At 47.5% G+C, this 23,396-nt stretch overlaps 1 protein-coding gene across 2 annotated transcripts in view; it reads left to right on the forward strand.

The window, feature by feature from the left end:
* Positions 1-10,968, forward strand: part of GLB1 (galactosidase beta 1) — a 107,582-nt gene extending 96,614 nt beyond the window's left edge. For both annotated transcript variants that reach the window (XM_055414735.2, XM_088831752.1), the window contains exon 16: positions 10,417-10,968. In XM_055414735.2, coding sequence (XP_055270710.1) covers positions 10,417-10,647 — 231 coding nt within the window. In that variant the 3' untranslated portion in view covers positions 10,648-10,968. The remainder of the gene's footprint in view (positions 1-10,416) is intronic.
* The last annotated feature ends 12,428 nt before the right edge of the window (positions 10,969-23,396 follow it).

Consider the following 23,396-nt stretch of genomic DNA (forward strand, 5'->3'; position numbering starts at 1 on the left):
TGATCAAAAACTAGTATACAGGGGAACTAAGATTCCACATGCTGCATGGTTCAGCCAAAAATAAAGGTAAAAACTGTGTACACACAAATGTACACAGCAGCATTACCCAGAATTATCCAAAATCAACTAAAAGTTCAAAAAACCCAAGTGCCCATCAACTAATAATGAATAAAGAAACTATGGTCTATCCGTTTAATGGAAAATTATTTGGCAGTAAAAACAAATGAACAGGACTTTCCTGGTGGTTCAGTGGTAAAAAATCCACCTGCCAATGCAAGAGACATGGGTTCGATCCCTGATCCGGGAAGATCCCACATGCTTCAGAGCAACTAAGCCCACGCACCACGACTACTGAAGCCTGTGCACCCTAGAGCCCGTGCTCCACCACAAGAGAAGTCATTGCGGTGAGAAGCCTGCTCACCACAACTAGAGAAAAGTCCGCATGGCAATGAAGACCCAGCACAGCCAAAAATAAGCTAATAAATAAAAGTATTTTTTAAAAAAGGCAAATGAACGACATGGATGAACCTTGAAAACAGGTTCCATGAAAGAAGCTAATCACAAACCATATATACCATATGATTCCATGTATGTGAAATGTCTGGAACAGGCAGATCTATAGACCCAGGAAGATCATTGGTTGCCTAGCTCAACATTCAGAAAACTAAGATTGTGGCATCTGGTCCCATTACTTCATGGGAAATAGATGGGGAAACAGTGGAAACAGTGTCAGACTTTATTTTTCTGGGCTCCAAAAATCACTGCAGATGGTGATTGCAGCCATGAAATTAAAGACGCTGACTGCTTGGAAGGAAAGTTATGACCAACCTCGATAGCATATTAAAAAGCAGAGACATTACTTTGCCAACAAGGGTCCGTCTAGTCAAGGCGATGGTTTTTCCAGTGGTCATGTATGGATGTGAGTGTTGGTCTGTGAAGAAAGCTGATCACCGAAGAACTGATGCTTTTGAACTGTGGTGCTTGAAGAAGACTCTTGAGAGTCCCTTGGACTGCAAGGAGATCCAACCAGTCCATTCTAAAGGAGATCAGTCCTGGGTGTTCATTGGAAGGACTGATGCTAAAGCTAGAAACTGCAATACTTTGGCCACCTCATGCGACGAGTTGACTCACTGGAAAAGACTCTGATGCTGGGAGTGATTGGGGGCGGGAGGAGACGGGGACGACAGAGAATGAGATGGCTGGATGGCATCACCGACTCGATGGACATGAGTTTGAGTGAACTCCGGGAGTTGGTGATGGACAGGGAGGCCTGGCGTGCTGTGATTCATGGGGTCGCTAAGAGTCGGACACAACTGAGCGACTGAACTGAACTGAACTGAACTGAACTGAGAGCAGGGAAAAGGTGGTATTGAGGGAAAATGGGGAGCGGGGGGTAGATACTAAAGACTGAAGAGTTTTTCTTTGGGGTGATGGTTGGATTGCTCTTTAGTAAACTAATAACCACTGAGTTGTATACTTGAAATGAGGGAGTTATATAGTATGTGAGTTACATCTCAGTAAAGCTTTACCCCCTCACACACACACCAGAAGGCCTATCCTTGAGATTTGTGAGCCTGGGTTGCCTCAGTCTGAAGGTCAGAGAACACACATTTATCATGCCTAGGACAGAGCATGCGCGTTTTCTATTCTGTTCCGGCGAGTGGTGGTCCCTATTGCCATGGACCGTCCATGCCGGCTCCTGAGGTTCTGAGTGATTGGCAGACACATGGCAGACAGATCACAACCCCCCCTCCCAGGGCATGGAGTTCTGAGTTTGGGAGGATGCGCACTTTATCAAATCAGGGGGATGTAAAGGGGATGGACCACCCAAAGCCTGGGTGGTTTCTAAGCCTCTGCCTCTGGGCACCAAACCCGCTCTATCCTCCAGCTGGGAGGCCCCATCGAGGCCCCTGTTCTGGCCCTTTGACCTCTGCCATTCACTTGTTATAGAGAAACTACCTTGATGGGGTGAATGAAGTCACTGATAAGGAGATTCAGGAGATTAAAAAAAAAAGTCACTTCTGATTAATCGGCCATACTTGAGTCGGATGTGGCTTTCTGGTTAAATGCCCGAACGTCAACTGGGATTTCTTTGGGAAGTGGTCTGACATGTTTTGCTTCATCCAAGAGACACAGGCCAGCACTTTGTCTGCATAGAACTCGCGTCCAACCACAAACTCCCCAGATTGTTCCTCAGTGCTCCAGGGTGCCAGATGGGCCAGACCTAAAACCCTTACTCTGTCTCTGCAGTGACATGTGTGCTGTTTCTCTCTCCTTCAGATGCATGTGGATGACACCACATGAATATCCTCTGTAGACTTCCTGCATTTTTTACCACTTGCAGTAGGTCTGGGTGCCTAGCAGAGCATGGGGGTGAGAGGGGTGGGATAACTTCCGGCTTTTCCTCTACCAGAATTAAACTTTGAACATTAAGAAGCAACATAGAGGGACCTCCCTTGTAGTCCAGTGGTTAGAACTCCAAGCTTCCACTGCCAGGGGCACAGGTTTGATCCCTGGTCAGGGAACTAGGATCCCACATGCTGGCAACCAAAAAAAAAAAAAATCAACATTGAATACAGAAGAAAAGCAAGAAGCTGTAAAAGAACCGTGGATAAAAGGATTTATAATGAAGGGTTGATAACTATCTTCTCATTGGAGACTCTTTTTGAATCTTGCTTTTGAAATTTCCAGCTCTCTAATCATTTGGTCTTTCTGGTGATCAGTCCTATCCTGAGGCCTAGTCACCAGAAAGACAATGTGATTAGACGATGGAACTTTCAGCCCATCCCTCCTCAACCTCTGGAGTTAGGGTCAGGGATTGGAAATGGAATTCTATTAAAAAAAAGAAAAAAACTTTAGAACAACAGGATTCAAGGAGCTTTTGGGTCAGTGAACACTTCCAGATGCTGAGAGCTTACACCTGGGCGGGAGGTACACATGGAGATGGCCGGCAGCTCAGCCCTGCATCCCTAATACCTTGCCCTGTGAATCTTTCTCATCTGGCCATTTCTGAATTGTATCCTTTATAATAATCTCATAGATATCAGTAAAGTGCTTTTCTGCATTCTGTGAGCCATTCTAGGACATTATTGAATCTGAGGAGGGGCTCATGGGAATCCCCAACTGGTTGTTCAGAACTAGGACTCCAGAGTTTGGAGCCTACACAAGTGGAGGTATGGCGCTGTCAGCCTCTGAGCGGGATGACCCAGGAGCATGGTGGGGGCCAGAGGCCCTCAAGTACTTCCTGCTCATTCAGGAAGCGCTGTCCGCTCTTGGCCATCGCAGGGGGTGGCCATGAGTCTGGAACATAGCAAAGAAGGAAAGCTGCATTCGGCACAATGAAATTGTGTCATCTCTATTTCCAGAACTGATGGCCGTCCTCTAGATGGCCCGTCAATCTTGAGTCTCTATGGATAATTCTGTACAGGTTGCGGGGGCCAGGCTGTATGAGGCAAATTAAAGGGGAAACGTCAGCATTTATGGGAATGCAGCGGGAAGGTGCCTGTCAGGCAAAGACTCAGTCTGTAGCGTGGAGGGCAGTTGGGAGAAACCCTGCTCCCGTGCTTCTCGGAAGCTGTCCCTGTTGAGACCACCGGCACCCACATAGTGACATACTCCCCAGACATTTCTCGCTTGAATTCTTGGCAAGTAACGTCTGACACAGGTCACCACTCCCTCCCCTGAAGCTCTCCTCATGTCTATGACTGAACTTCTGGTTTCCTACTCTGTCTTCGTTCCCTCTCAGGCTTTTCTTTCTCTGTCTGTGTTTCTGTTCTCAGGACTTGATGCAGGGCCTTCTGCTTACACTTTGAGGGGAGCTCATCCCCACAAATGTAACACCCTGATTTCCAGCTCCAGCTTGTCGTTTTTGAGGACAGATAATTCCACATCCAACCATCAGGGACTGACCACTGGACGCCTCAGGCCCCTCTCGTCTGATACATATAAGACAGACCCTTCTTCTTCATTCCCCCAAAGCTTGCTCTTCTGCAGGAGAAGTGGTCCAGGGATGAGGAAGGAAGCTGGACTTTAGTGCAGCAGAGAGGATGCCAAGGGGGCCCAGCTGTGGGAAATAATCCCAGCAGTCTTGCCGTGGAGAGCTTTCTGCACACCAGCCAGCATGCTGAGTGCTCACCTGAGCCCTCTCACTTACGTGCAACAACCGTGAGAGAGATGCAGATACAACAGAGGTGGGCACTTGGAAATGGGATTTGGAGGCTAATTGGTGGAAGAGGAACTGGCTAGTAGAGGAGAACCGTACTCTTGTGAAATCGGGTTCAGTGACATCATTTTCCTTACTGAAAAGTAGCATGCTGCTGTACATTGTTGCCATGGAGTTGTGTATCAGTTAGCTTTCGTTGTCTAAAAAACCACCCCAAACTTAGTGGTTTCAAACAGCAACCCTGTATTTAGCTCCTGATTGGGAGTGTTGGCAGACTGGGTTGTGGTTCCGCTGGTCTTGGTTGGGCAAGCCCTTCCAGTAGGTGAGGAGGCCCTCGTCCTGGGGCTTGGCTGGCTGTCTGCTGAGGCTGTACAGATCGGTCTGTGTCTCTCTCATCATCTAGCAAGCCAACCTGGGCTTGCTCATATGATGACTGGCAGTGTTCAAAGAAAGAAATGCAGATGTGCAAGAATTCTTAAGACCCAAGTCAGAATTCACGTGTCACTTCTTCCATGTTCTTTGTCCAACACTCGACCAGCCCCATGCAAGATTCTACTCCCTGGGTGCGTAGGCTGTGAAGAATTGTGGGCATTTCTACAGCTTGTCATGAAGTCTTAGCCCCGTGTGACCCTACTTTCATTCTGAATCTGATATGCTTTCTCAACTCTTTTTGGCCTGATTTACAGTTATCCTACCGCCAACAAAGTTTACTATTTCCACTTTATTCATTGTTTGTAATCACAAGTCCTGTGAACTGGGAAACTAGATAGACACCTTTGCCCAAATGTATATTAATTTAGTAACAAGGCTTGTAAGAATTGTATGCCAACAGGAGTAAATGGGCTCTGAGCAAAGGAGAATCGCCTACAAATTTTAGTGCATGGATTCTGCAATAGTACAGAATAGTACATGGCCACCTAGAGATGGTTTTTGCTTACCAGTTCTTAGCTTCATTCCAGGAGTGTGAGGACGCATGAGAATAGTCATAGGGAGATGCTCCATAAAATGATCAAGCAATGGTGGCACACTGCGGCAGCTGAAAAGGAAGGAATTTATCTTTTGGGGTTTGCCGAGAGCAGGAAGTGACTCATCTTTTATGTTAATATACTGCGTTTTCGTGGCTTCGATTCTATCTAGGTCTGTCTTAAAATACAGAGAAATCGCAAACTTTTTACTCTAAGACAAAGGAGGAAGGAAAGGATTTGCTTCAGCTACAGACTTGGGGTCTGAAGGAAGGGGAGATTTTGGTTTTCTCCTGTGTGGAGGTTTATTTAACATCTTATCTCTCACTGTTTTACTTTTTTTTCTTTGTTTTTTCCTCCCAAGTTAGCACCATAAATACTCATGAATCATACGTGTGAGAACCTTTTAACCTTGAGAAATGGACCTTTAAGTCCTCCAAGTATCTAAATGTCTTCTTCCAGAGTAGAATGGAGTCAGCATTCAACCCAAGTTTGGTGTTGTTAAAGGAACTCCTGACCACATTTGAAAATGTTGAAGCTATGACTTAAACCAGGATTGAATTTTTTGCTTTACATTCTTCTCAGAGGGTTCTATTTATCTGGAGAATTGAAAACAGACAGACACATGTCTGTCTGATTAACCCAGAAGCAAGTCAGTCACTGCCAGGAACCTGTCCTTCACTGGAACTATTACCACCTTGGTGATAATATTTAGTGGAGAGCGGGGAGTCTGTCAGGGGTCAAGTCAGAGAAAGTCAGAGAAACATCATGGAGATGTTTCAGCTGGGACAACCCAGGGAAACTCTGAAATCATCAGTGTTCGCTCGACAGATGCTCGGCCTTAGTATGTATTAACATTTAACTGTGTTGATTAAGAGTGTGTCTACTTTTAGGAACTTTCCTGGAGGTTCAATGGTTGGGACTCCGAGCTTCCACCTCAGGGGACACAAGTTCTATCCCTGGGCAGGGAACTAAGATCCATCCTCAAGCCACGTGGCTAGAACAAAAGGGAAAAAAAGAGTTATATGTCTGTTTTTAGATCACATGGGCCTGCTTTCCCCCTACCAATAATTTCAGCATAATTTTTTAAAAGAGAAACAAGAATCAGAATGTATATATATATATATTTTTTTTAATAGTTTTTTTTCCAGTTTAACTCTTTTAAAGTGATTTTTTTTTTTGGCTGTGCTGGGTCTTAGTTACCGTGCACAGGCTTTCTCTAGCTGCGCGATAGAGGGCCACTCTCTAGTAGCACTGCGCCAGTTTCTCACTGCAGTGACTCCTCTTGTTGCAGAGCACAGGCTCTAGAGCGTGGGCTTCAGAAGTTGTGGTACACGGGTTTAGTTGCTCACAGCATGCGGGATCTTGCCGGGCCCGGGATTGAACCCACGTCCCCTGCATTGGCAGGCGGATTCTTAATCACTGGACCACCAGGGAAGTCCTAAACGGATTTTTTTAGTGCTGTACAAAATTTGTGTTTTAAAAAGTCACAGTGTTCATCAAGGGAGTAGGCAAAGGCTGCAGTGTTCTGCCTGTGAGCAGTAGTCCCTAAAATTCTTAAGCTGGAAGGGGAGAGACAGGAGTATTCTTGAAGTGGGGCTGGGCATTTCCTCCCGGGCAGAATCGTCCACGAGTCTTACCTCCTGGGTGTCGTGGGCGTATATCCTATGTCTCTCTGCTGGCTGCTGAGAAGCTCTCCCTCAACAAGATGGACTCAGCCTTCCTCTTCATGGAGCCTCTGCTGGAAATAGCTGACAAACCAGCAGTGAAACAAGTGACTACATGTGCGAACAATGACAGTAGCCAGAAGAACGATATTAAAGGGCAAGCGAGTGAGTTGGAATGGAAGACCCAGGACTGTGGAGGGTGATGTGACCTTCTCTCTGTGGAGGTGGTGATGGGGTGGACACTTGAGGGATCCGAAGGCTGGGAGTGTGGGGGACAGCCTTTCAGGCTCGGGGTGAAGCACGGGGCACAGGTGAGCGAGCTTGGGGTGGGCAGGAGGAAAGCTGGGAGCTGACCACAAGGGCAAGAGGACCAAGGCATGTGCCCGTGGGCCACATACAGAGCTTAGAAGCAGGACCTCATGAGACTTGTCTGATGATCATGCGGCTGCTGTGTGGAGCCTGGAATCTAGAGTTAGAGGAAGTAGGGGGACCTGCCCAGGTGGTGGAGGCAGGGTGGAGGTGGGGGTGGCTCCAGGCACTGAGCCAACACTGCCAGAATGTGTCTGCAGAGCTGGGTGTGAAAGTAGAGAGGAGCAGGGAGACTGGTCTGATGATGGAGTGATGGGCACTCACCACACCTCTGCTGAGTTCCGCAGTCACCAGCCACCTGGCTATTTTATATTTACATTTGAATTAATTCAAAGTGAAAATTTAGTTCCTCCCTTGCACCAGCCCACCAGCCGCTGGTAAGTGCAGGTAGCTACCCTGTGGGGCAGCACCAAGCCCTCCATCCCTGTGGACAGTTCTGTTGACCAGCAGGGCCTCAGAGCTATGTACCATGACCTCTGCTCTCGGAATCCTTCATTCCTCTGGGTTGGAAGGGCAACCAAACTGTCGTAGGCATCCCTGAACGCCCATTCTGTTCAGGACAGAGAGCCGAGGGAAACTGTCCTGAAGACTTCCCTTGCTTTGGAGAATTAACCAAAATAAAAGAAGTTGCCTGCAATGTAGGAGACACAGGTTCGATTCCTGGGTCAGGAAGACCCCCCGGAGAAGGAAATGGTAATCCACTGCAGTATTCTTGCCTGGAGAATTACATGGAGAAGCCTGGTGGGCTACAGAATGACCCCTACAGCATGGGGTCGCAAAACAGTTGGATACGACTTAGCAACTAACCATCAGCAACAAAGATACCGTTACCCTGAGTTTGAGGAAGGTTGGAGAGAAGGTGCCAGGCATGATATCTACATATTAGAGTCATTTAGGTGAGTTGGGAGGCAGAATCCAGATGGGAGCCAAAGGCTCCAAATGGGTGATAATTTGGGAGAGAAAAGATAACTTAAACAGATGATGCAAAGCCAGGAGGGTCAGAAGAAAAATTACATCTACTTTGATGAGCAACTAGGAGCAACATTTAGGGGTTACGTCTGTCAATCACAGAGCGGTCTGGGAAGTGGGGCCACCCTGAGTGTTCACTGGTGGGAGCTGGACCTTCCAGAAATGTGGGGGCTGCTAGGGGAGCAAAAGTTGGAAGAGGGACTGGAGAATCAAAGACAGAAATGCTCATCTTCCTCCCGGGCTGGTCCAGTCAGCACCTCGAGGAAGCTCATGGTGGGGTGGTCTTTAGGGCTGTTGTCTCTTGCAGCTACCGCACTGTTTGTGAGCAGGGCAGCATTTAGGCGGATAAGCTAGACCTGGGGTAGTGGGGGTCCAACGGCAAGCTGAGGCCATAGGTGCCAGTCCCTTGTCTACCCGTGCAAACCCCCGACAGTGGCCCAGCTCCCCTGCCACCTTCCAGTGTCAAGCAAGGTGCTCCTAGGGCCCCAGCCTGCCATACCCCATTGCCCTCACCAGGTGAGTTGCACCCCCTAACCCTGGAGGGAGCTGGGGGGAGCCTTTTCCAACCCAGCTCCCCAGTCCTAATAATCAACACAGGAGACCTGCTCAGTGCAGTGGGAGAGGTATTGGAGGGGCAGCATCTTGGGAGGGACTGGTCCTCTGTTGGCCAGGACGCAATGTGGAGCCGGGGTCGCCCACACGTGCTGCTCACAGCGCTCTCCCTCGCTTCCCCTTGGAGCCCATCTCCCCACCCCCCGACTGCAGAGTCGGGCTCTGCTGTTCTCTAATACTGCGGAAACGGGGCACCACCAGATCTTCAATATGATAAACCCTGGTGAAGCTGTCGTTTGCGTGTACCTTCAGGATGGATCGAGATAGCATATCCCGTGGTAAAAACAAGAGTAAAATAATTCTGAGAAGTGTGAAACTGTCACCCTTTTTCTAAATGACTTATCCCAACAGACAGGTGGCTTTCCATCACTGGCTTCCTTTCAAGGGGCCGTGGAGGCCAGGGTCTTTTCACTGGGTGGCGTGAGGGGTGCAGCCACGCCATACTGGCCATGCACGGCTTCCTCCTGCCTGCCCTGTCCTCAGGTACCAGTTTTGAGTGGGGACCTGCCCAGAGTCGCAAAGGCAGGAGGTGGCAGGAATAAGGTTTGAAGCCAGGTGGGAAGCTCGCATCCAGGGGCCACCTGGGGGCTGAAAATTACCCAAAGGTGAGAATTGAGTAGCTAGCTCCAGGGTGAGCATCCAAACCTGGGTTCAGGGTCAGGGCTCCAGGGGGCAACGGGGGCAGGCCCTCTCCAGGATGTTTCCCCAAGACATTAGGGCCACTGTGGGGCCATTTTGGTGCTTCTTCCTCCCACCCCTCCTCCTCCCTTCTTCCTTCCTCCCATCCTGTCCCAGGTATTCTGTCTCCCTCCCATGTGTGACCTCCGCTCCCTTGCTCCCTTGCTTTCTCTGTAACAGAATGGTCCACCTATTCCGTCAACTGCTAAGTCCCCCCTGACAGCAAATTCTAGCTCCTCCTGTCACGCTGTGCAGACACACCCGGGCCCGGTCCCCACTCCTGAGAGCTTTCTCCTCCTTCTGGGTTTTGCAGTGGAAGCAGCTTTTCCTACTCCTAGAAGTCTTTGCAGCTTGTAGGACCCTCTGTGCTCCTTGAAGCAAGTCCGCACCCCTCACTGGTGTGAAAACCATCAAAAGGCAGCAAGAAGGTAGACGCCCACCTGGGTGGCCAGGCTCTCCCTCCTCGACACCCCCATCCTTCTAGAGGGCGCATGTGTCTGGGCTGCTGGGCTCCTGCTTACCTCAGGCAGCAAGGCCGCCATCTGCCTGGAGGAGGGGGCAGCACAGCAAAGCTCGTCTCCTGAGGATGCAGCGAGGCGACTGTGTACACAGGCCTTGGGCAGAGGCGGGTGTGTGCAGACAGGCGCGCCCCCGACACCGCGCGGGACAGGCCTCGGGCAGAGGCGGATGTGTGCAGACAGGCGCCCCCCCCACACCACGCGGGACCCAGGACAGAATTCAGAAACTCGGTGAATGTGCCGCAGCGCCATTCAGTGCTGACCTGCGCGGCACTGAAGCCACAGGAGGGACCAAACACATCTCCTCCTGAAGCAGGGTGGGTATTGGGATGAGGGGCTTCTCCCACCCAGCTCCTCCCCGACGTGAACATCTTCCTGGGGACACTGCCTGCTTCCCCACCCCACGCCCCCTACACCAAGGTTCTCGCACCCCTCAGCAGGGTCAGCACAGCTGGGTTGATGGTTTTTTCTCTCTCCAGGGTCAGGTGTGGATCAACGGCTTTAACCTCGGCCGCTACTGGCCAGTGCGGGGCCCCCAGATGACCCTGTTTGTGCCTCAGCACATCCTGGTGACCTCGACCCCGAACAGCATCGTGGTGCTGGAGCTGGAGCACGCGCCCTGCCAGGACGGCGGCCCGGAACTGTGCGCCGTGGAGTTCGTGGACAAGCCAGTTTTTCGCACAGTCCAGACCCACCGACATGCAAACTAGGAGCAAGGTTCATGGCCGACTCCCTGCGACGAAGACTGTGACCCTAAAGAATTCTAGCCTTGCTCATACCTCACCTGCCGCTCGGAAGGCCAGCATTCACTTCTGATTGGAAGATGGGTTAGGCGTGTTCTTAACCTAGGATTCCCTGGCGCCCGGCGGTGCCTGCCGCACCCGGTCCAGGCTGCGTGGTCATGGGGTGGGCCTGGCAACCCAGCAACACAGAGGCATCCACAGGGTTGGAAGGGAAACTTTGAAGTTTTTCTGATTTTTATTTTGTTAAGAATCATGTAGCCTTTTTATTAAATAAAATTTGTATTCAAATGATCTTACTGTTTTTAATGTTGAGCAGGTATTAAATTATAGCTTCTGATTTAAATCATAACTAGACTTGAGTGGGCTGAATAAGCCACTTCACTAAGTTGAGGTTGGTTCAAAGGAGTGGAAAATAGTCTTGTTTTGATCTAGTGGACCATTGCTTTTCTGATCTTTGACTTCCTTTTGAATTTCTGTGATACCTACCAGGAGAGCTCATAAACACAACTCCAAATGATCTTGCAGACCATCAGCAGTTGGAAAGCGTAGATAGGATGGTACATCTGTACAGTGGGAGACACCAGAGCCGCTAAGATGCAGATGCAGATCTGTGTTTATTTACTTGAAAATATTTTTCACGGTAAGTGGTGTGAAAGAAGCATGTTGCCTTAAGTTGGATCCTGTGTTGTCGGTTTGGACATAAGAGCTGCACGCATGCACTCAGCCCAGGCCTGTTCACCCGTCGGCAGACAGGGGCACACACATGGACACGCAGACCCCAGCAGTTGTGGGAGATGCCCTTCCTGCCCCAGGCGTCCTGATTTCACGCCGTAAGCACTGTCCTCCACCATGGCCAGTTCTGAGCATATTGTGTATTTAATCCACTTGTCCCTCACCAGAACTCGGAGGAACATACTGTCATCTTCCCTGATTTACGGGGTCACAAGTCTACCTATTGGGCTTCCCTGGTAGCTCAGGTGGTAAAGAGTCTGCCTGCAATGTGGGAGACCCAGGTTTGATTCCTGGGTGGGGAAAATCCTGGGGAAATGGCAACCTGCTCCAGTATTCTTGTCTGGACAATCCTGTAGACGGAGGAGCCTGGCAGGCCACAGTTCATGGGGTCTCAGAGTTGGATGTGACTGAGCGACTAACACGTTCACTTCGTGTCTACACGTAGAGACGTGGTTTGAAGCCCAGTCCTCTGGCTCTGGTGTGGCATCTGTCACATATTGACACATGCTCTTATTCCCAGAGAGGACTACAGTGACAGAAACGGAAATGTTGACATGAGTGTATCTGGGGCAGGGGACACAGGTCAGATCCCTGTCCGGGAAGATTCCACATGCTGCGAGCAGCTGCTGAGCTCACGCACAACTGCTGGAGCCCACACACCCTAGAGCCTGTGCTCCACAAGAGAAACCGCTGCAGGGAGAAGCCCGTGCACTGCACCGGAGAGTAGACCCCGCTCACCGCGACTAGAGAGAGCCTGCGCATGGCAGCGAAGACCCAGCACAGCCAAAAGTCAAATAAATAAAAATTTTTTTATAATATACGAGCATATCTGGGTAGTGGGTGTTTGAGAGGTTGTTTACCATTTCTTTTTTGCTTACCTGTATTTTAGATTCTGTACAGAGATGAGGTACATTTTCTTAAGAGAGGAAGAAAGATGTCTGTTGCTAATCGACAGCACCTTTTTACAGGAGTGTGTTTCTCTGTCTCCTAGACATCAGTGATGACTGGGAGTCTGGAAACTCTGCAGGAGGCATGTATGTGCTGAAACAAATAGACCAGGACGGAACTGAGGAGTGTCTTCCGTAGCATCTTCTGCTGGATGTCCTGCATCCTTTGGGTGTTGGGCAGACCACAGGGTGAAGGCACTGCTCCCTGCACCTACGCCTCAGTGCATCACTCTTTCTTCCACTAAGTTCCTGAAAATTGAGAAAATGACACTCAAGAACTGTGCCTTGTGATATGCTCTGGGAAGATGAGAGACTAAAGCCTTGCGTGCGTTGGTCCATTGCATAGCTCCTGTCCCAGAGATTCCCTGTTGTGGCATCTCCAGAGGCTCAGGCCCTAGAGTGAAACCGCCTCGGCAGAGTGTTTCCCTTCCATCGCCTTCCCTGGATCTGCTCATCCAGCCTTCAGAACCGCACCCCACGGGTGGCAGTGGTGAGCCTGCTTCGCAGAGGAAAACGTTTAAACTTCAGGGAGAGGTGGAACTGGATTCCAATCTGGTCTGTCTCCACCCAAAGTCAGTCAGAGTGTTTTCTTTGCTTGTGTGAGGGAGTCTTTTGGGGTTCTCCCCCTCGTCCAGGATGCTATCTTCTGGAAAACAATCTTTTTTTAATTTTTAAATAATTTTTTATTGGCGTATAGTTGCTTTACAATGCTGTGTTAGTTTCTGCTGTAAAGTGAATTAGCTATACATATCTCCCCTCTTTTTCAGATTTCCTTCCCATTTAGGTCACCCTAGGGCTTTGACTAAAGCTCCCTGTGCTATGCAGTGGATTCTCATTACTGAACTATTTTATACACAGTATCAGTCATGTGTATATTTCAATCCCAATCTCCCGATTCATCCCACTGCGCTCCTTCCCCCTTACCTCTGGTAGCCATATGTCTGTTCTCTATATCCGTGTCTCGATTTCTGCTTTGCCAATAAGTTCATCTGCACCGTTTTTCTAGATTCCACAGATAAGCGACATTATACGACATTTGTTTTTCTCTTTCTGACTCTGCACTCTGTATGGCAGTCGCTAGGTCCATCAGTGTCACTGCAAATTGCATGATTTCATTTCTTTTGATGACTGAGTAGTATTCCATTGTATTTATGTAGCACATCTTTAATCCACTCATCTGTTAATGGATATTTAGGTTGCTTCCTTGTCTTGGCTATTGTAAACAGTGCTGCAATGAATATTGAGAAACACGTATCTTTTTGAATTGTGTTTTTTTCCAGGTATATGCCCAAGAGTGGGATTACTAGAGTCATATGGTAGTTCTATTTTTAGTTTTTTAAGGAACTTCCATACTGTGGAAAACAGAATCTTAATACACAAATGACCCTACCCTGGACTCTACCCAAACCCACCCAACTCTTTGTTTGTCTCTCAGGGGCATACATTTCCCCTTCTACAATGTCATTCATAAAATTCGATGAGCCTCTGAAAATAATAAGGACAACACCATTATTGACTGATGTGTGAACATTTTATATTAAATTTATCTTAAACTGATTTTTAATATGTCAAAGCTTTCTGGGGACTTCCCTGGTGATCCAGTGCCTAAGACTACGCACTCCTAATGCAAGGGGCCCGGGTTTGATCCCTGGTCAGGGAACTAGATTCCACACGCTGCAACTAAAGAGCCCATGTGCTGCAACGAAGACCTGGTGCAGCCAAATAAATAATTTTTAAAAAATGTCAAAGCTTTCTGAGCAGGCCTGAACTAACCCATCCATAACACTGATGTTCCCAAAACATTACTGTATTTTCAGCCATCCTTGTGAACAGCAGGGCTTTTTCCTTGGCATCCTTGGCCCAGATTTGCTCAACCAGCAGATCATCTTGTTTGGAAAAGTGTTGTTGAAGTATAATTTACCTACCATAAAATTCATTCATATTAGGGTACACTTTGATGGGTTTTACTAAACTTGTGGGGGATGATGGTGCTCAGTCATGTCTGACTCTTTGCAATCTCATGGACTTTAGCCTGCCAGGCTCCTCTGTCCATGGGATTTTCCAGGCAAGAACACTGGAGTGGGTAGCCATTCCCTTCTCCAGGGGATCTTCCTGACCTAGGGATCACACTGGCATCTCTTTTGTCTCCCTCATTGGTGGGCGAGTTCTTTACCAGCTGAGCCACTGGGGAAGTCCTTTACTAAATTTATTCAGGTGTAAATCCACCACCACAATCCAGTTTTAGGACACGTTTTTCACCCAGAAGGCTCTCTCGAGCAGGGGGTCTTCATTTCCACCCCACATCAGGTGACCACTACCGTTTTCCATCTCTGTAATTGTGCCTTCTGTTGGAATTCCCTAGAACCAGGAATACGAAGTCTTCTGTGTTTGACTTCTTTCACTCAGCATCATGTGTTTGAGGTTCATTCATGCCTCAGCGCGATGTAGAATGTTCTCTGTTCTCCTGCTGAGGAGTGTTCCATGTGTGAACATTGATTCATCAGCTGATGGGCATTCAGACTATTTCCAGCTTGGGACTCTTATAAATAATGCTGATCTGAACATCTGTGCCCAATTCTTTGTGTGGTCAACTGTTTTCCTTTCCCTTGGGTAGGCACCTAGGAGTGGAATTCTTTAGTCATATGATAAGTGTATGTTTAACTTTTTAAGAAACTGCCATTTCAGATCTTACTTGAGCCGAGGAGGGAATGAAGAAGAGTACTCACACGCCTCCCACCTCCCTCTGTCTCTTTGCCTTGCTCTGTGTCAGGTCAGTCACTGTCTCTCTCTCTTTTTATCTGTCAGCCTGTCCGTTGTTATTTCTCAGCAAATCCAGTTTATTCAGAATGAGATTGTTTCGTGTTCATCTGAGTTTGGGTTTTTTTTCACTGTTTCCCCAACCAGCGCTAGGTCTTCTGGCAGATGACACACATAGGAAATGATCTTGTGTGGTCTTTGTTTCTTGCCTTATGATCATAAAAAAAAGTCATTTCCTGAAATTGCTTTTTCAGTCCGTACTCTGAGGGATTCTGTCTGGTCTGTGGTAGAGGGGATGGCTCGTGTGGTCCAGCCACTCGTGGGCTGTGAGGAGAGTCTGGTCAGGGTCCAGATGCTCAGGGTGAGGGGTTCTGGGTTCAGCCCAGCCTCTGCTCTTGATCTAACTGAGCGTGTTCCCGGGTTGTCCCCTGCCTTTCAGCCTTTGGGTCCTGAGGTCTGCTAACTAGACGACCAGCAGTCATCTGTGAAGATTCTCAACTGATTCCCCAGCAGACAGCTGCTCTATCTGTACCCCCAGGGGCTTTCCATGTGTAAGGAAGTCCCCTGGAAGCCCCAGGCTTGTAAGCCCCCAGGCCAGCACCACTGTCTCCCGGGTGAAATGGGACAGGCTGGGGGCGGGGGGGTGGTGGTGCAAAAACACAGGTGGGTGCTCCCTGCTCATCACTCACCATCGATATGATCTTAAGCAAGTGATTCACTTATTAAGCCCTCATTTCATAAGGGGGCCTCCACTTGTGGAGTTTTTACATCAAAGGCAATAGTCATAAAAGCACTTTCCAGGTCACTTGCTATGGAGAAAGTGTTTCCTGAAGGCTGTTTGGATGCTTTCCCATCACATTCCTCCACAGAAGCAGGTAAAGGGTTATCTGGAAACCTGAGGGACAGACTGGGGAGAAAACCCACCAGGACATACTGTCCTTTCCTTGTAACCCTTGTGTTCAGTTCAACAACTGGGCTCTTCTGACTGGACACCGTGCTTGACTGAAGGACGCAAAGCCAAGGAGATAGTCTGGTATCGAATATGGACACGGACCAGAAAAGAGGAGGGCAGAGGCTGCACAGAACGGGGAAGGTGCTTCATCCCTCAGGACCCTCCAGCACTAGCCTGACCTTGCTGGGGGCAGCCTCTGCCGACAGAAACACTTGAAATCCAGCGTGGATGTCAGAAACCTCAGTGTAGACTGAAGGGTCCTCCATTCCTTTAAAGCTTCTTCACCTATTCTCAAAACTTAAGCAACTCTCTGGTTCCAACACCTTAATTTCTAATCCAAAGGGCACTTCCCATCACTATGTGCCTGCTGCTCGTGGTCGGTTGTTACACATCCAAGCACTTCAACACATTTGCGTAAGTGGCCCTAAAAAAAACTATCTTGTGATGCGTGTGATTCCATGGATCAGGAATTTGGACAGACTCTGCAGGATGGCTTGTTGGTGTCATGACAGTGCGGCCTCTGCCGGCTCCTAGACTCGTCTGGAGGTTCCTTCACTCCAGATGGCCTTTGGGCTGGTGTGTCTGAAGGCTGAACTCAGCTGGGATTGTCAACCAAAGCTTCCACCCATGACCTAGGACGTCTTACAGCCTGGTAGCCAGGTTCAAGAGAGTGTGTTCCAGGAGGAAGTTCTGGAGTGTTATGTGTATTTCCATTCTTCCCACTCAAGTCTGAGAACCTGGTGAGCATGGATCGGGTCCTTTCACCCCTGGTGCAAGGTCCCGTTGGCAGAGCACTGTGCTTGTTCCATAGCAGGTATGTCTCGCCTGGGTTAATGAGTGGGATTCGTCGTTTTTGCAGATTACTGGCCTTTGGTGGTCCTGCCAGGTATTAACCAGATGGGAACTGTGACTCTGAACACAGGCCTCACCAGGCAGAGTATATGGCAGGGTGAGATGACAGGAGTGTGTCCTGCGCTTAAAGCTCAGTTTGGTTTCCCGTTTTATCTTTGGCAAAGCCTTTGGATATAGATTTCTGAGCAAGATGTGCAGTTCAGCTCAGTTCAGTCACTCAGTTGTGTCGGACTCTTTGAGAACCCATGGACTGCAGTGCACCAGGGTTTCCCTGTCCATCACCAATTCCCAGAGCTTGCTCAAACTCATGTCCATCAAGTCAGAGATGCCATCCAACCATCTCATCCTCTGTCATCCCATCATTCTCCTCCTGCCTTCAATCTTTCCCAGCATCGGGATCTTTTCCAACGAGTCAGTTCTTCTCATCAGGTAACCAAAGTATTGGAGCTTCAGCTTCAGCATCAGTCCTTCCAATGAATATTCAGGACTGATTTCCTTTAGGATTGACTGGTTGGATCTCCTTGCAGTCTAAGGGACTCTCAAGAGTCTTCTCCAACACCACAGTTCAAAAGCATCAATTCTTTGATGCTCAGCTTTCCTTATGGTTCAATTCTCACATCCATACTTGACTACTGGAAAAACCATAGGTTTGACTAGACATACCTTTGTCAGCAAAGTCATGTCTCTGCTTTTTAATATGCTGCCTAGGTTCATCACAGCTTTTCTTCCAAGGAGCAACTGTCTTCTAATATCATGGCTGCAGTTACCATCTGCAGTGATTTTGAAGCCCAGGAAAATAAAGTCTCTTACCGTTTCCATTCAGAAAACAAAGATCATGGCATCTGGTCCTATCACTTCATGGGAAATAGATGGGAAAACAGTGGAAACAGTGTCAGACTTTATTTTTTGGGGCTCCAAAATCACTGCGGATGATGATTGCAGCCATGAAATTAAAAGACGCTTACTCCTTGGAAGGAAAGTTATGACCAACCTAGATAGTATATTAAAAAGCAGAGACATTACTTTGCCAGCCAAGGTCTGTCTAGTCAAGGCTATGGTTTTTCCAGTGGTCATGTATGGATGTGAGAGTTGGACTGTGAAGAAAGCAGAGCACCAAAGAATTGATGCTTTTAAACTGTGGTGCTGGAGAAGACTCTTGAGAGTCCCTTGGACTGCAAGGAGATCCAACCAGTCCATTCTAGAGGAGATCAATCCTGGGTGTTCATTGGAAGGACTGATGCTAAAGCTGAAACTCCAATACTTTGGCCACCTCATGCGACGAGTTGACTCACTGGAAAAGACTCTGATGCTGGGAAGGATTGGGGGCAGGAGGAGATGGGGACGACAGAGAATGAGATGGCTGTATGGCATCACCGACTCAATGGACATGAGTTTGAGTGAACTCCGGGAGTTGGTGATGGACAGGGAGGCCTGGCGTGCTGTGGTCCATGGGGTTGCAAGGAGTCGGACACGACTGAGCGACTGAACTGAACTGAACTGAACCGAACCGTTTCCTTTGTTTCCCCATCTATTTGCCATGAAGTGATGGACCAGATGCCATGATCTTAGTTTTTTGAATGTTGAGTGTTAAGCCAGGTTTTTCACTCTCCTCTTTCACTTTCATCGAGAGGCTGTTTAGTTCCTCTTTGCTTTCTGCCATAAGGGTGGTGCCATAAGGCAAGATGTGCACTCTGTCCAATTTACTTCACCTTGGTTTTAATTTTTACTAGGCAATAGGATCTTTATCCCGGTAGTTGGGCCATTCTGGCTCACCTGTCCTCCTTTCCACACCTTTGAAGACATTAAATGTTCCAGGAAGTGCCAGAGAGGACTCCTGGGGGGTTCAGATTCTGCCCCTTTTAGGGTCCGTGTGCTCCTCACCTTTAACTATGAGCAGAGGGTCTTCACCCACACAGTAAACGTTCCTTCAGTACTTACTCTGAACCCCGCGTTACTGAGTAGGCCATATTTCTTGCCCCTCGAGGATCACACAGTTGTGTATGAATGGACGAGGCAGTGTTTGTGGGGAAGACCATTTCAAGGAGAAGAACAGCATGCTGTGAGCATGCCAGCTCTAGACCTGGCCCTGACGCTGAGCAGGGGTTGGTCAGGGCAAGCCTCCTGGAGTGGAGACATGGAGAATAAGAGAAGGAGGGAGGAACAGAAATGAAGAGAACTGAAGGCACTTCTGGGAGGAAGCAGCAACTGCAGAGATCCAGAAAGACATTAGAGAATTCCAGAAATATTCAGACCCCGGCCATTCTTACTCAACGAGTTCCCTTACTTCTCACCAGCTCCAATTCTAATGCTTGATAAAACAACTCCTGAAACTCACTGTAACCTGTGGGTTTTGCCTTTATCAGCCTCTCGCATTTTGTAGTCCAGCAGAACAAACTCCAGTGCTTCTCAAGTCTTTGTCTCCCAGGCTACAGCCCTAACAAACCCCCAATAAACACCTTTTTATTTCAATCAGGCATTGGTTTCTAAAATTTTAGTTAACATGCTTCTATCAGGGTCCCATGAATCCCTCTGTTGCAGAGTCTGAAATACAAGAACTTAGTTTCCTCCTCAACTCTTGACACTTAGAACATTTATTTTCTTTCTTTCTTTTTTAGATTGCTGTTATTATGGAAAATGGGAGGGGAGAATTCTTCTTTTCCATTCCCACTTAAAGAAAGCATGTCCCACACAACCCCTCCATCTCTAACATGTCTCATAAAATCTCTCCATCTTCAAGCTAAATGTGCTAAGAATCTCATCAGTCTCTTTGGGACAAATCCCCACCCTCCCTCCAGGCTAACTGTGGACATCAAGGCAATTATCTCACCCAAAAGGGTTTTGAGATGATGGCCGATTTCCTGTTTTGGTGACACTTGCTCTCCCATCAGCTTAACTATAACATGGGATCACCATGGAGCTTCTGCAGAGTTGTCCTATGCTCATGAACCAACAGGCAATGACAATAACAATCAAAAAAGAAGAGAAACTACCATTGTTTAATTAGGCAAAGGACACATAAGTGAATATCCAGGGTACTATGTCAGAAATTCAGACATGTGGATTAGGGCCAGGTTGGCAAAACATTCTGTGAGCCTCAGGAGCAGATGAGGAAATGAAAGAGCCAGGTTCCCTGATATTTGTTAGTGGAGGGACTGTTACCCTTTCTCAGGTTACATCCCCCTCTGTGGCACTTAGCTCATAGAACTGTAGTTATTTGTTTACCACTGACCAGAGAGCCTTCATGACAACTACCATGTGCTTTTCATTCTTGTATCCTTGTACCCAGTTCAGCACATCAAGCCCATAGTAAGTCGTCCATCATTGCTTCCTGAATGCAAAAAAAAAGAAAAGAAAAAAACTTCTATGTCTATACTCACAGATTGGGAGTGGGCCCATGTGTATTTAGCACTGCTTTTGCCATGTCTACCAGATGTCAGCTGAGGTTTCCTTCTCTTTGAAAATCTAGAAAAGATTTGTTTTTAAAACCTTCCCAAGATTTCTGTGAACCCATGGAGGGCTTCCTTCTCATCGTTTCCTCTGGCTAAACACCGTGCCTCCACTGAATGAGTTCAAGTCATGAACGAGCTCACCGTCCCACATATTTTCTTGCAATATCTTGACTCAAATGTGGAACTGAGTCCCTTGAGTTTCACAAAAACCTCACCCACACTGGCCCTTTCATCTTTAGAACTTTACAGAAGCTTAAAGAGACAGGGGTGGGGGCGGTCTACAGAGTAATAACATAAGCTTAATTGTACTGAATATCAGATATTCCAGTTTTTACAAGACATTCTACCATGGTCCATATTGCTTGACCATCTTTTTTTTAATCTTCACCTCTCTTTGTCCACTCCCACCTCTGAATTTCTAATGATTTTAAAATTAAGCATGTCCCATCTGTATTTCTGAAATGACACGTGCTTGCCTTTCTCCTTCAGATCTAACTTCTTAGGAAGGGGCCCTGAGAGGGAAGAGGCTTCCATGGGCTGAGAGAGAGGAGTCAGAAGGAAAGCAAAAGTCAGATGCTAGGAAGTACACCTGGGAAGGGTCCTTGCATGGCCACCGCCCAGGGCCAGGCTCTTAGAGTTAGAGAACACAATGGAATCCCCACCAAGGTCTTGAAATTTGAGCAAAAGGGGAGGAAGCAAGATCCCTGTGTTTCCCATTGTAGCTCAAGTCTGGAGGAAGCAGAGCATAGGTGTCTGCACAAGAACCAAGGTCCCTTCAAGGTTTCCTATGAGCCAGAGATGGAGTGGGGAACAGAAGGGTGATCTCTCACACCAGCCAGAGCAGCAGGAAGCAGCAACGGCTCCAGAAAGCCCTGCTATGTCTTCTGAGGCCACAGAGGAACACAGGAGAAAATGGAGCATTTCCAGTGTTACCACAGGATCAGTGGATAAACTCAGCAGGTCAGTCCACGATTGATGGTTGACGCCTGGGCGGGATTAGGAGAGTCTCAGCAGTTGCTGACAACAGATGACGAAGATCATTTCCCAAAACTGTAATACCAAAGTGCCACTGAAGGAAGGGGGAGTGGGTGAAATGCTGAATTGACTGAGATTAAGTCTCTGACTTCTGGGAGAACTAGGATCTTGAAATAGAAGTTCAGTTCAGTTGTCGAAGGAAGTTTCCTGTTAACACCCGCATACATCTCTCCTAACTAACACCTTTGGGTAGGATCAGTTCTATCAGGTGTCAGTGAAAATGTTTGTTCTTTGTTAGTGGGTGTTATTACTTCCTCCAAATGTATCAGCATGTTTATTTAGAAATATTTTCCCCTCTATTTTATTATATTAAGTTCATCTCAAGTGATCTTGTTTTGATTGTTGACCTTGTTCATTGTTGTACAATCATATTTCTAGGGTAAGGAATGTTGGATTGCTGGCTCATTTTGAATGGAGATTTCATATTAGTTTGTTTATAAAGATTTACTTCTCTCTCTGCTCCTCCATCTCTGCATAGGAGTGCTGAGGTTGCCTCTGTATTGGATGTTGTTGGTACCCTACCCAGAAGCCTTTGCCTACTGCTACACCCCTCTTTTAGCTGCTGTGAATGTTAGTTGCTTTTTTCCCCAGAAAACTACTCTCTTAATTAATTAATTGGCTGCATGGCATGTGGGATCTAATTCCCTGACCAAAGATCGAACCCAGGCCCTGCACAGGAAGTGCAGAGTCTTATCCAGCGGACCAGCCACCGAGGAAGTCCTACCACAGATCTACTCTTGCCTTAAGTAGGACGATGCCTCACTGACATGTGGACACAAAAGGCCAGACCCTTTGCCTCAAAATGGAACTAATTCTGTGGAACAATTCATGCTCGAGAGCCCCTGTGAAATCAAGCCAGTGCAGGCAACTTGTAATGGTTAATTTTATGTGTCAACTTGACTGAGCCACAGCCATTTGGTTAAACAGTATTCTGGGCATGTCTGTGAGGATTTCTGGATGAGATTAATATTTGAAAAGAAATATTATTGATTTATGTTGATCTTGTATCCTGTAATCTGCTGAACCCAATTAATAGCCCTAAGAGTTTTCCTTTTTTATGGATTCCTTACAATTTTCTACATAAAAGATCATGTCCTCTTTTAGTTTTACTTCTTCCTTTCCAATCTGCATGCATTTTACTCAGCATTTCTTTTTCTTGCCTTGTCTTCCTGACCAGAACCTCCAACATACTATGATAGAAGTGGCAAGAGCAGATTTCCTTGTCTTGTTCCTGATTTTAAGGCAAAGGCAACTACAATGAGGTATCACCTCACACTGGTCAGAATGGCCATCATCAAAAAATCTACAAACAATGAATGCTGGAGAGGATGTAAAAAAAAAGGGAACCCTCTTGCACTGTTGGTGGGAATGTAAACAGATACAGTCACTATGGAGAACAGTATGGAGATTTCTTTCAAAACTAGGAATAAAACTACCAAATGACCCAGCAATCTCACCACTGGGCACATACCCTAAGAAAACCATAACTGAAAAAGACACATGCACCCCAGTGTTCACTTGCAGCACTCTTTACAATAGCCAGGACAGGGAAGCAACCTGGATGTCTGTCAACATATGAAAGGATAAAGAAGTTGTGGTATATATATACAATGGAATATTGCTCAGTCATAAAAAGGAGCACATTTGAGTCAGTTCTAGTGACGTGAATAAACCTAGGGCCCGTTATACAGAGTGAAGTAAGTCAGAAAGAAGAAAACAAATATTGCATATTAATGCATACATATGGAACCTAGAAAAATGGAACTGATGAACCTATTTGCCGGGCAGGAATAGAGACTCAGACATAGAGAACAGACTTATGGACACAGCGGGGGAAGGAGAAGGTGGGACAAATTGAGAGAGTAGCCTGGAAATATATACATTACCATGTGTAAAATAGACAGCCAGTGGGAAGTTGCTGTATGACACAGGGAGTTCAATCTAGTGGCATGGGATGGGGTGGGGGGGTGGGAAGGAGGTTCAAGAGGAAGG

Source organism: Moschus berezovskii, chromosome 24 (genome assembly GCF_049115385.1).
Source record: "Moschus berezovskii isolate FMDL1 chromosome 24, NW_MosBer_1.0, whole genome shotgun sequence".
Taxonomy (NCBI): domain Eukaryota; kingdom Metazoa; phylum Chordata; class Mammalia; order Artiodactyla; family Moschidae; genus Moschus; species Moschus berezovskii.